We start from the raw sequence: 13,896 nt of genomic DNA, 5'->3' as shown, positions 1-13,896 counted from the left end.
CTGAGTACAAAAGACAACACATCTGAAATTTATAAAGACTCTTAGAGTGTTCATAACACATTGGGTCTGGCCTTTTTTCCCATTTCCTTCGGTTTTTCTCTTAGCCACGTAGAGTTGCTCTTGTTTGTCCACCACTGAGCAAAGAAATGGTTTCATTTATAAAGAAAATATAAAGCCTCCCTTCCCAACTGTGCAGTTATTAAAGCTGCATTTTTTTCTGAAATTACTGTTGACCACAGAAGAACTGCTGTTTGACCTCCTTTTGGACCATTTTCTGCATCTAGTGTGCTGCCACTGCTAGCTGTTCAGTACACTCCCCCACTCTTTAATGCCTGCCAAAGTCTATAATTGATGTGGGGGGCATTTTCAACGTACTATTGAGCTCAGAACTGTTGTGGGGCACACCAGACCTCCCGAAATCATGACCTGACATGAACCAGCTGTCAGGTCCTCACTGTAGTACACCTGGGTTCTGGGTGAGATCAGACTTTGTGTCCTTGGAGGTGTGAAAAATTCAGATTAGACCTGAAAGGACCTGAGAAGTTGCGATAACATGAGCAACACTGCCACATCTCTAGCAAAAATTGATTTGAATGTATCTTCATTGTGCTAGAAATTGTGTGTATTACATGAAAGGGCTAGTCAGAGCTGGCATAAAACAAAGCATACCCCCTCAAGTGTTGTACTCACTCACGCTTTGACAAATGCTTAATGTACAGTAAATTAATGGATACATCACAATGTAAAGGTAAAGCAAAACCTATACTCAGCCACAAAATGACAATAAATCTGAGTGGAACAGGCATTTCAAAAGCCTAGGGGTCACTTCTTTGTGTGAGATTGGGCATAAGTGCTCTGCATTCTTGCTTAGAGTCACTATAGTCAAATTTCCTAATCTTCCACCCAGGAGAAGAGTGAACCACTTAGACACCGAAACTTTTTAGATTGCATTATTTTGAGCTACTTTCACACAGATCACATGAATATGACGAACAGGCTAATGTAATGCCTTGATCAGTCCCATACAAAGTATATAGTGTTCAAACAAAATGTCATCCTAGCTGACATTGTCAGAATGAAAGAAATAAAACAAGAGCACTTGCATTGAATCTAAGCGAATGCCTGAATTCTGTACATGCTGCATACTGGGCCGTATCCGTAAACAATGAGTCACATCCACCCACACGCTGCCGCTTAATTCATTTTCTCATGTACGAGTTCATCCTCCCCTGAAACAGTTGCTTAAATAAACCCATGGTCATTGGCCCCTGCTGACCTGTGAGTGTTCACTTGTCCATTACTGCAATTTATTCACCCCTGAGACAGTTGTGGAGGGTGTCCATAGACATGATCTTTGCTGCAGAACTAGGCCTGTTGCTGTTAGTAAATTGGTTGTGGATGACCTAGCTGCTTAGTGCTGTTGATATGCATTGTTGCTCAGGGGTGTTAATGTGCCCATCCATGTATGTAGCTATGCATGCATTTTTCTTTTTCCACTTGTGATGTTGATACAGTGCATGGGAAATAAGTTGCTTCATTACCTCTTGTCATTGCCTCCCTTAGCGTATACAATGAGTATCCTAATCATCTATCAACTAAATTTCAGCTAAACTTCCTTTTTGTCCTTCCACTTACACGTCTTATGTCTTTATCACTGCTGTAACACATGTCAAGTTTGTAAATGAAAGCTCCCGCTATGGTTTTCCATTTTCCTGACTAGAGAAAATTGGATGTGTTATTAAAGGCAACCAGGTCAGTGACTAATGTGTTAATATCGCACTGTCACCACTTTGACACTGACCATTTATTTTTGTCGCTGTCCCTGTATCGCCCCCCTCTTCTCTCTCTTTTCAATCAGTTATCTTTGCAGTACAAACCTACTGATAAGAGAGATGACCACATGTTGATTTGTATTCTCTCTTCTGATTTAAATTAATTACTATGTAAAGGACATATTGATTAATTCATTTTCCCGTTTTAAATCCACACTCAAAACACACCTGTTTAGGATCGCTTATTCTACTTGAGGTCAACTGGTCAGTCTGATTTTACACTAATTTATTTTATCACTTCTTTATTTTATTGTGTTTTATTGTATTGTTGTTTTATTTAGGATAAAATGAAACAAACTATAGGTCAGGGTCAACTTAGGGTTTTTCGAACAGTTGCTACAGTCATGAGAGGCTATATCTTTGGCCAACATCTCAATTTTTCCTGCCTTGAAAATGTAATGTCAACACAGAGACTGAGCACAAATGTGGCATTTTTGTTATTTATAGGCTCTCTAAATAACCCTGGTTTTGACAGTTTTCATTTCCAGTGGCAGATGATTTCGCCCTGACCTGCTGATGTTCTTCGCCAAGGTTGAAATGGAAAGATTGCCATCACAAGACTCTGAAATGAATTAGTAAATCATCCTTTGACTGTTGTGACCGCACCATAATTTCACATAAAATTAGAATGATTGTTTCTCTATAGTCACCATAGAATTGAATCAACAACAGTGACAGTATCAACAAAAACTGAACATTATGGTCCTCTCAAAACTTTTATTTATTACTTGGCTGTGGAAATTGATGGCATCATATTGTACAGTTGTCCACAGTGTCCACCTGGAGTAACAGTAAATGTCTGTCCTTTTTCTGGCACAATTAAAGAGTTTCTGGGAGGAATTACATGTCATCATTTCCTCCTCATTTCTTTACAGCAAATGCAGCAGCAATGTACTATGGGTACTATATGCTTCCTGATGGAACGTTCTGCTTGGCCCCACCTCCCCCGGGAATAGATACCAGCACCTACTACAACAATATGCCCTCAGCTGTCATGGCTAACCCTACGTCTTCTGGGGCTTTGCCTAATCTGGGAACTACACCTTCCCCTTCTGAAACTACTGCTATGGCACCACCAGCTACAGCCCCATCTCAAGTCACCAGCTCTGCTACTCCTGCTGTTGTACCAGAAACCAGGTAGGAAGTAATGGACATCCCTCTACAACACCATTTTTTCCATAATAGTTTGTGTTGCATCGAAAATGTTGAATTTTGTGTTTTTGGTATTTTGCTTCACCAGAAGTCAGGTACGACAGTTTCTCTCAGGTTAACATCTCCAATTTCCCCCCAAAACAGTTTAAAACCGGAAGCTCAAGTTTCCACACAAGCACCACCAGCCATCATTCCCCCACCACCTGACATCCAGCCAGTCATAGACAAGCTGGCCGAATACGTTGCAAGAAACGGTCTTAAGTTTGAGGCCAGTGTCCGTGCCAAGAATGATCCACGGTAAGTGTTCTTACCAGGAATAAATCTGCTGCCCTGGTCAGGTCTTGGTTTTAGATACTCTTATCAGTAACTCTCCCCTCAGATACTGCAGAACCTCTTCATCATCCTCTGGCTCATCTTTTATAAGTGTTCACCTCTCTTCTTATACAGTATGTGTTCTTCCCTCTGTCTACTGTAGGTTTGACTTTCTGCAGTCTTGGCATCAGTACAACACCTATTACGAGTTTAAGAAGAATTACTTCATGCAGAAGGAAGGGAAATGCTTGGCAGAGGTATTATAAGTTTTATATATATGTGTGTGTGAGTGTGTGCGTGTGAGCATGTGTGTGCACATGGGCACCCGTCTATATTGCCATGCATAAGAATCAGATAGACCCCCCCCCCTTCAACTTTGTTAACCTATTTAGGTTTCATGTCCACATCTTGACACCTTTGGCAAAACGTTTTGACACTGAAATGTGCTTGATACAGCTGACCAGTGCAACTGGCATGAAATTTGCTCTGGGTACTTACGGCCCCCAGTTATTGAATTCAAATGGTTATGGTGATCGTACTGCTACAGTGTTATCACAGCTGCTACAGAATCATAAACAATAAAAACTCTTATGTAAAACCCTAAAGCTTTGCCAAGTGGTACAAGAGTACCAACCTTGCTGTTGTGAATACTAGAGAAGCTGAGTTTTACCAAGCACATTAAGTGGATTTCCAAAAAGGTGTAATCAGGCTTGTTATCAGTCAAGCCAAAAAATAATAATGAAAATAATAATTTAGCCATTACACCCATGGAACTAAAATCACATGCTGACCCGATGAAATTGAATGATAGCCAGCTCTGTGTGCACAATGCTGCCTGCAGAAAATCAGCAGGAATTTTTGGCTCTAGTTAGTGCTGGGGGTGGAACAAACAAAACAAGAAATGTATCCCTAATACAGTACACAATATACACACATTACCCATAGTTTTTGACACAAATTCCTTTCTTCATAACAGACAACACTTTACACTTTACCCTTGCAAGTGACCTTCAGAGCAACAGAAACACTTTTCTTCCATTTGTCATCCACACTGTTCTCAACACCTGTATGAAATTCTGGTTAGCAGCATTTGCAGCCAAAGTTAAGACACGGGAAAAGGTTGTCTAAGCATTCACTGCACTTACAGTCAACCTTGAAATTAGCTGCTTTCTGTTGCAGATAAGCCAAGACCTGCCATGCTAAAATTAGAGGTATCCTGATCCAAAATATTGAAATGAAGGATGAGAGTGACGCAGAGAACAAGGAAGAGATAAACTGGCAGAGTATTGTCCAAAACTTCCAACTTTCAAGACTTTCAAGGCTCCCTTGTTTCAGGGATTTTACACAATAAAGTTTCAATATCTTGAAAAAAGGCACATTGCTGCATCATGATCAAACCCTAATTGTTAAAATACATTGATTGATGACTGCCCATTTGCAGACCTTTCAGTCATTTTTGTTTCTCTTGTCCAGCCTTGCCAGTGCTGCTAGGCTTCTGTACCTGCTCTCTATCACTGTCTGTCCACCCACATCAGAATGATATCCAATCAGGGTGTATCAGGATCTTATTGAGGCGTCCCACCCAATTAGCCTATCAGCCAACAGACACGGAGCGCTCTCACCACCTCTCCTGGCTGGCCTCGCTCCCCAGTGGCAAATGCCTTTTGTGTTGCATGGTGTATTGGTGAACCAGTAGCTGCTGAAAAGAAATTCCCTGTAGTTAAGCAAGGAATGATTGTTTGTTGTTGTGTCCAAGAGGCTGCCTTCTGCTTGGCCTCAAGGTGCCCCAGAATCTCAGTCTTTAAAATTGTGCCTACTAAGTTGTAGTTCAACACTTGTTAATAATAGAGACTCACACACACCGTGCTTATGGTGATGAGAGTATATTGCACAACATGGCCAGCTTCTTGAACTAAGTGTCCCTTTGAAATACTTGAAACAGACTAGAGAAACTAATACAGGTTCAAACCGCGATTCCAAAAACACTGGATGCTGTGTAAAGCATAAGTAGAACAGAAATTAATCATTTGCTAATCATTTTGACTTATACTCAAATGAAAAACAGTGAAAAGACAATATATTGAATGTTTTATTACTACATGAGCTCAGAAAGACTTTGTAAAACTGTTGGTTGGTTAACACAGTTTGTTTAGAAATGATTGCATCTGTTTTTATTTATGTTCACACAGTGTCCCAACTTTTTTAGAATTGGGGGTTATAGTGGAGGTGCAGTAGTAATTTATCCATCTATGAGGTAACCACTTAAAGAATGGTGAATTAGATTTAGTTGGGAATGGCCTCTTTGTCACTATTCAGGCTGTCTCTGTACCTTTTGAACCAATATATGATACAAAACGGTAGTGATAATAATATGGTGTCATTATATTTCTCATAGTATGTCTGATTAGTCAGAAAACCTAATTAAATGTTGAATGTACATACGGGCATGAGTATTGTTTTGGGATCAACAAGTATGAGCAAACACATGTGTAGGCTACCCCAGAGGTTTATTGGTACCCATGAATGTGGATTTTGATATGTAGTCATCGTATTTCTACAGCTGGCCAAGTTTTGTCACTATTGAACTACTACTATCTCCTGTATTTTAAGATGTATGCCATTTATTCCGCCAAGACCAAAAGCCCTAGCTCTCGCAAGGTAAATGAAAGTGAAAAATTATTTTTGTATCCACCCTGTGATTCGGATCCGCTCCAGAATTTAATGGGTTCTTTCTTGGCCCATGCCACTATTTTAAAATCAGGGCTGTAGTTTTTCTGCAATCCTGCTAACAATCACACAAACAAACCAAACCAAAAACATAACCTACTTGGTAAAGGTAATTACTTATTGGAAGACTTCTCCAGCATGTGTAATGTGAACCACCCACATCTTTTCTACTTGCTGTTAAGAGCAAATACACCATTTTAACAGTTCATTTGCTAAAGGCAAATTCCACCTTTTTTAACAAGAACCTGCCAGATTGGGTGTCTGAGCTTGAGTGTTTTTCAAATCGCATAGCTGAGCTTTGGTGTTCAGTCATCTGTTATAGTCACAGAGTGTCCATAGGTTCACAGGAGCCCCATCGAGCCATCATTCCTCTCAAACGGACATCATGTGTGATTTGAATAGTCATAGCCAGGTGCGTAGGTAGATGGATAGATGCTTCTAACATATGCACATATATAGCCCTGCATATGTATATGTGCTTATATTCAAGGTTTGTCGAGTCTGTTTTGTATCACTGAGAAAGGAGAAGGCGAGCAGTGAGTGGGAAAGTTTTCTAAGGAGCAGTTTGTCTTCTGACGAATCAAATCAATTAGCTTGTCAGAGTGCAGAGGAGTGTGGCCCATTATGACACAGCGCAGGCTGCTCCAACAAGCAGCTGCTTAGCTTTTCTATCAAGAGACCTGTCTTGTGTTTGTGATTGGTGCTGTGGGTAATGGGATGCAGATATCGCTGCTCTCCGTCGGTGCCATTATTTATGGTTTCGCAGTAGATGAAAAAAAGCGAGAAAGGGCTCAAATCAGTCAAAGCAGACAGCAGCAGGATGTGGGGCTGCTGTTGCTTTGTGTAAGTGTCAATAACATCTATAAAATCTTCCAAATGTGGCACTTTGGGAGTGGGTGAATAAAACTGTTATCTCAAATAGGAGCATTTTGTAAACAGTCCAGATCATCAAAAGATGTCTGCCTCCTTTTTGGACAGCTCTCACTCAGGTTTAAGGGTTTAATGTTATACTTCACTCAAATGCGCAGTTGTAAGTGTAAAACACATTCTTTCAACACTTAAAATTACGCTTTTTCAGTCTGTTCAGGCATCTAATAGTAAACTGAAGTCCCGCTCCACTTCTTGGAACACCTTGACATTTAAGAAAACATCAAACGGCAGTTGTTTTGTTAGCATTCAGCAGCACCCATGTGGCGTCAACAGTGCCTTTGTGGCTAAGATGTGAATGAAAGCCTCAGAAAAGTATTGCTTTTTAGCAAATCAAAGCTAAATAATTTTTATGTGAAGTCAGATTTCTGAGAATATTATAATGGGGAGATGAGTTGACAGAAGACGTTCAAACGAAGTCTCAACAAGACTAATGAATTTGTCGAGCGTCAGATTATCCCTGATTGAGCCAATTTAACACAAAGTGCAATGCTCAATATTAATAGTAAGTTTGTAGTAATTTGATATAATCTGACAGTTTTTCTTATGCAATGCATTGATTACATTTTTTGAAGTAACATGACAATGTTAAATGTTGAATTTATGGATTTAGCTGGTAGTTTACATGGAGTGGGAGTAAAGTCATTTTTGATGCAGGTAATGTGAAAATGTAGCGCTGCGCTTAGGTCAGTGATTTGTCATTTACATTTTCATTTGCAGCAAACAGTTTTCATTTCAAACCCCTGTGAAATCTGACAGTTTGCCTTTTTAGATATCTGGGTTTGCAAAGATCGTAACCTTTAACTAGCACAGGTTTTGCAGCCTCCTGTGAAACACTGGTGCAGGTTCCCACTCAGAGGAGGATTAATACCCTCTTGTGTCTGAGTGTTACAGCAACACATGACTCAAGGTATCTAAGGATTCTAAAGGCTAAAGCTAAAGATGTGTATGTGAGCACAGTCAACTTCCAGCTGAGGTCTTCTCAGAATGATTTTGAGTGAGTTTCGTTCTGCTTCTTCGTCCTGCGAGCTTTGATTTTTAGAGTTTTTTAGGAGTTATATTCTCTGGGGCCTCTGTAGAGTGCTTTCACTGTTGAAAGCACTGTTCAATTACAGTTGAATAGTAGGACGCTGCCTTTGATGCATTCTTCAAACATGGCAAAGTGTACCTCATGAGGTTAGCCCCCACCCCTCACCCCCCTTGTGGCATTGGCTTCATCACCACTTTTTCTTTCATTCTTTCATTCCATCTGTAGTTTATATTTGGGAAAGCGGCTAAGAGCACTTGGTCCACAGGTATTACTGCAAAGGGGTTTTTGTTATCTGGCCTGTACACACAAGCCAGCGATGGGGTGAAGGTATTTTGTTGCTGTGAGGAGTGACATATGAGTGATATAGATAGCAGGATATTAGTCACTTGAAGGTGTTTAAAGCTATTTAGGTTAGTAATTATTACTGTTGGAGAGATAAATAGCAGAGAAAAGAGAGGAGCGTAAAAAGTAAAAGCAAACAAATAATACTGAAATGAATTGATCCAGATCAGACATGTACAGGACCATTCAGTGAAATACTGGCATTATTTACATAATGAGATGACTTGCCTTCGATCTATTAACATCTGTTAAACATGGTTGTTGTAGATATTAATATACCATAGCATCATTCTGCTGCTGCACTGACAAGGCTCTTCTTTTTAGCTTTTTTTTTTAAAGATTTACAGAGAAAAATAGCCACATTTAAAAAAGAAGACACCGGCTGGTTTAAATTAATGTCCTGTGCACCCAAAATTTATGTTTCCTGCTGCAAAAAGACAGTGTTCATCACAGTTTGAAATAAAGAAAGTCCTTTTGTAATGAGTTCAGTTCGAAAATCCTTAGAAAAACTGGGGGAAAATACAAATTAAAAGCATATAAATGCCCAAAAAAACATTATACAGAAAATATTAAAATATTCACCTTGGGAATTTGCAGGCATTCTGACAGGGTAAAGTACACACTTCCTATTCTACAGTGGCATGCAAAGCTTTGACCACCCTTGGTCAAAATTTCTCCTACTGTGAATAGCTAAGCAAGTAAAAGATGACCTGATTTCACAGCAGCATTAAGGTAACGGTGACACATTTCTTTAATATTTTAAGCAGTATTGCTTTTGTATATCCATCTTTTAAAGTTTTAAAATAACAAAAAAGAAAAGGGTGAGAAGCAAAAGTTTGGCCACTCTGCACTGTCAGTACTTAGTAACATCCTCTTTGGCAAGTATCAAAGCTTGTAAAGGCTTTTTGTAGCCAGCTAAGAGTATCTCAGTTCTTGTTTGGGGAATATTTGTCCATTCATCCTGCATGAGAGATTCTTTGGCCGTCTTGCATGCACTCCTCTGTTGAGGTCTAGCCACAGACTCCATGGATGTTTGGGCCACTGCAAAACCTTCAGCTTGCGCCTCTTGAGAAAGTCCATTGTGCATTTTGAAGTGTGTTTAAGATCAGTATCCTGTTGCAGAAGCCGTCCTCTTTTCACCTTAAGCTTTTTTACACACGGTGTAATCTATGTGTCCAGAATTTGCTGCTATTTAATTGAATCCATTCTTCCCTCCACCAGTAAAATGTTCCCTGTGCCACTGGCTGCAACACAAGCCCAAAGCATGATCGATCCAACCTGTGCTTTAACAGTTGGAGAGGTGTTCTTTTCATGCATTTCTGAATGTGTTTAGATGTCCCTCTGCAAACGTCTGATGCAAAAAAAAAAAAAAAAAAAAAAAAAAAGGATGCAGGAAAGGTTTTCTTCTGATGACTCTTTCATGAAGGTCATATTGCAGCACTTGTGGCTGCACATTAGAGCAGTGCACCACCACCCCAGAGTCTGCTAGATCTTCGTGAAGGTCTTTTGCAGTCAATTGCTTAATGTAGCACTGGGTCCATATTCAGACTGTTTTTGCACTGATGTGTGATTTATCATAAATAATAATATTACATTTTTTTCATTCTCATTGAGTACTCTACCTATCAATACATACCGGTATTCTACTGTGACACACACACATATATATATATATATATATATATATATATATATATATATATATATATATATATATATTTATTACTGTGCAATAGTGTAAATGCTGTACTTTATCCTTACCCACCATTTGCAACTTGTGCATAAACTGTGTAATTCTATAGAATTTCTGGCAGTGTAGATATATATTGTCAGCTTTTATTTTGTATTTGTCTATTTGGATGCTTTTTTTCCCAACTGCTATTGCCTGCTCCCTGTAACACCCATCTTATATCTTATCTTATCTCAAACAGGGGGGTTTGATTTGCCTTTCCATCAATCCAGTGAGCAGTTCTCTAGATAGCAGTTTTCTTGGTCTTCCAGGCCACAGCTTGACCTCCACTTACCCTGTTAACTGCCATTTCTAAATAATATTATAAACTGAGGAGACAGACACCTAGAAATGTTCGGACAATGGTCAGAGTGCCAGGCAGCTGTTTAGAGGAGCCTGTGACTGCTGATTGTTGGGACAAGGTTTGAGGAATCACACTATTTATAAAGCTTGGAGATTTGATAACCTGGCCTTTCCTGAAGATGACTGTTAAGCTAATTAAAGTCAGAGTCCTTGGTAAAAGTTATCAGAGAGCTCAAGTTTCTTGGGGTGCCCACACTTTTGCTGACGTTCACTTTTCCTGCCAACTTCAGGGCGATACCTGTAGCTCTGCATTGCTTTCAAGTGTACAGAGCAGGTACTGCTGTTTAAACGTCTCTCCCCTTAAAATGTACTGTGAAAATCAAGAGAGCCACACACAAAGAGACCTGTCAGTCACATGCTCCACAGCCAAGCCGAAATGCACATTTAGAGATGTAAAAATGTGGACTTGAAAGACTGCTACTGTAGCCTCCACATGCTATAAAATATAAAAGTACTGAAGGATATCCATGAGGTCACAGCCAGAAGCCTCTGTTCCCCGCAGTGGCTCGCAGTTGCTCCTCTACAGCGACGTTCGCTGTACATGGTAGGGAGGCATTTTCAGAGGTATAAACTTTCGCTGTGGATATAACTCTGCAGATGAGTAATTACAATAATAAATGCAATGGTTTGTTTTGGTTGAAAACCAGTTATGATATTATACAGCAAAGAAGCACTCACACCGTGGAGATGTTTTTATATGTCAAAATGAAGCACAGCAGGTTTCTGTGGAATCAACAATCAAGTTTAGATGGTATATAGAAATTGTATGGCCTCTGCAACGTGATACTGCTTTTTCTTTGAAAGAATGTCCACTGGAAGTAGGAAATTGACTCACGATATATATGTATTCTCTCTCTCTTTTAATCCAGAGCGAGACAGTAGACGATGAATCAGACGCGTCACTCAAAGACTCCAAGCTGACAAAAGGTAGGACACGAACTCAAGAAAAAAAAAAACACAGATCACAGTACTACTGTCTCTTCTTCTTCTTCTTTAGTTCATTTGATCAGTAAATTAGATGCAAAGCCTTTTGGGTAAACGTGTCTATGTAAGTATACATGCACATATTTACTCTAGTATGAATGTGAGTGTGTGTATGTGTCATATGTTGGTGCATATGAGCAGCTGCCTGTGAGTCTGTTGGTATTTATGTTAGCAATTTCATTTGGTGGTATCAGGCTGCAAATATCTATGCAGAGATGAAAGAGTCTGCTTACCACAGCGCTGGCTGGAGCCATAAACATGCACATGTATGCAAATTGAGGCATGTATTCACACAGATTGTTGGGAGGCGACAGGCCAGGGACATCTAATAACTCGTGGGAGTAGTGCGCAAGTAAACTATCCAGCCTTCCACAATAAGGATCGAGGTCCTATATTAAGTTCATTTCTTTTGGAAACGAGGAACACTGTCAACTCTTGAATCTCTACAAGAGCAGACACAGTGTGTTTGCAAAATAGAAATCAAAGTGACACATCATTGCTGTTTAATATCTTATCAGTTGCTTTGTGGCCATCCCTCTCTCCTGTCTGTATGTGCATCTGTCTGTTTATTGTTGGTCTTTCATTCTTACATTTTCTTTGGCTCCATTCGTCTCCTTCTCCTTCCTATTTCTACATCATTTCTGTTCTCTCTCTTTGGCCATTCGCTCTCTTAAGCCTTCCTCCAGCTTTTCCTTTCATCCTTGTCCTGAACCTTTTTCTGCATTCATTCTCAAAAAGATGTCTAATTGCTTTTGTCGGTGCATTTTTGAATTTTCCGAAGTTTGTCAATCAGAAGAGGGCCAGTCTGTGCTTGTCTGTCTGTTATAAACATGTATTCTTCTGAATCTTTTGTGATCTCTCTAAATCTAATTTCTCCTGCTGTCTCTGTGCCATTACAGCCTCTTTCGCCCCCATCTGTTTTGCCATCAAGGCAAAGGAAAATGACATGCTGCCACTGGAGAAGAACAGAGTTCGGTTGGACGATGACTCAGATGAGGACAAGGTCTTGATCTTGGTCTATTTATTGCATGTAGATCTCCGATTGATTTGCTATGAATTTGTCTATTTCGGTACTTTGGTGTTAACAATAAATTATCGTACATATTTTATTGAAGTTGCTGGAGGAGCAGGGCCTGGAAGCTGTGATGGCCCGGGCTGAAATGGCTGACGAGGAGCCTCCTCCCGTCAATGCACCAGAGGAGAAGAGACCCTCCCTCAGTTTGGAGGAGTTGGAGGCAAAACAAGGTAACATTATTAAATATTCCAAGGAAAATATTAAAAACATGTATGTAAAATATATAGAAATGTTGTCAGAGTTACCCAGAGTGCAAAGGGACACCTTCACCATGCCTTTTTTGTTGAACTTCAAAATTATTAAAATAGATGCAAGTTATTGAAATAGATAAAAAGAAAAGCAGCAAATCCTCACATCCGTGAAACTGGAACTAACTTAAATGATAATCAAAATAGTTGCCAGTTAATTTTCTGTCATTCGACTCATTGATTAATTGATCGTTTCAACAGTACTTGTATGAACTGTTGAGTTTTGTAATTTATGACAAAACATTTCCTTCTGAAATGTAGCAGAAATGGAAAAGTGGCATGAAAAGAAAAGACCGGTACAAAGTGCAAGCACCTCAAATTAGTATTTAAGTACCGTACTTGTTCAGTGTCTTGCCCAAGGGCTCTTCAACATGTCGACAGGAGGAGGGTGGGGATCCGCCTGCCAATCCTGGATGACCCGCTGTACCTCCTGAGCCACAGCCGCCCCACCAAGTGCCAGAATTTAACGATTGGTCTCAGCGTCAGCATTTAAGTACAGTAGCTTACAAGAATCTTCTGTCGCACCCACTGGCAGGCTGCTACTTTCCGGGAGGGTTGGAATTGGAGGAGAAACAAGAGGGAAAGTGAGAAGATGAATAAATCCATTGAGTCTCAATTATAAATTCTCTCAACAAGGTGTACCCTGCAGTAAGAGAGAAGTGTAATACAGCAGACAACAGTCATATATCTCTGCAAAGCCCTAATGGAGATATAGTCTCTCTATTTTTGTGTCTCTCCTTTGTTCAGTCATGGTTGCAGAATGTTACACACTGGCTGTCCTCAGTCTTCCCTAAACTGAAGTAATGCCTCACCGACTTTGCACCGAGGAAAACACGGACAGTTATTCAGAGATATTCGTCTACGTCAGAATGCATACACACACAAAAAACATTGTTTGCCCTGCAAGAGGTTTACACTCTGCATGCTCTGCTCAGGATTTTTAGGACGTGTACTGTTTAGATTTAATAACAAATCTAATTCAGCTGATCTAATAAGACCATGACTTGGTTGGTGATCTTAACCATTTGTAAAGCTCTATAAAGGATGGGGAAAAAATGCCACTTTTGCCTCATGCATGTTTCCACTTTTATTTTCAAGGTTAGAGTCACTTCTCTGAAATATTCATATATTCTTATGTATCTCCGGCTATTAATTTCAAAAGTGATAGGCTTTTT

At 39.8% G+C, this 13,896-nt stretch overlaps 1 protein-coding gene across 3 annotated transcripts in view; it reads left to right on the top strand.

Annotated features, from left to right (window-relative positions):
• Positions 1-13,896, top strand: part of LOC121623475 (splicing factor SWAP) — a 53,764-nt gene that overhangs the window by 13,041 nt on the left and 26,827 nt on the right. For all 3 annotated transcript variants that reach the window (XM_041960750.1, XM_041960749.1, XM_041960751.1), the window contains 6 exons: positions 2,708-2,969; positions 3,129-3,281; positions 3,460-3,553; positions 11,284-11,341; positions 12,298-12,401; positions 12,514-12,643. In XM_041960750.1, the coding sequence (XP_041816684.1) occupies positions 2,708-2,969; positions 3,129-3,281; positions 3,460-3,553; positions 11,284-11,341; positions 12,298-12,401; positions 12,514-12,643 (801 nt within the window). The remainder of the gene's footprint in view (positions 1-2,707; positions 2,970-3,128; positions 3,282-3,459; positions 3,554-11,283; positions 11,342-12,297; positions 12,402-12,513; positions 12,644-13,896) is intronic.

Source organism: Chelmon rostratus, chromosome 19 (genome assembly GCF_017976325.1).
Source record: "Chelmon rostratus isolate fCheRos1 chromosome 19, fCheRos1.pri, whole genome shotgun sequence".
Lineage (NCBI taxonomy): Eukaryota > Metazoa > Chordata > Actinopteri > Chaetodontiformes > Chaetodontidae > Chelmon > Chelmon rostratus.
This window is presented reverse-complemented; position numbering and strand designations above follow the sequence as displayed.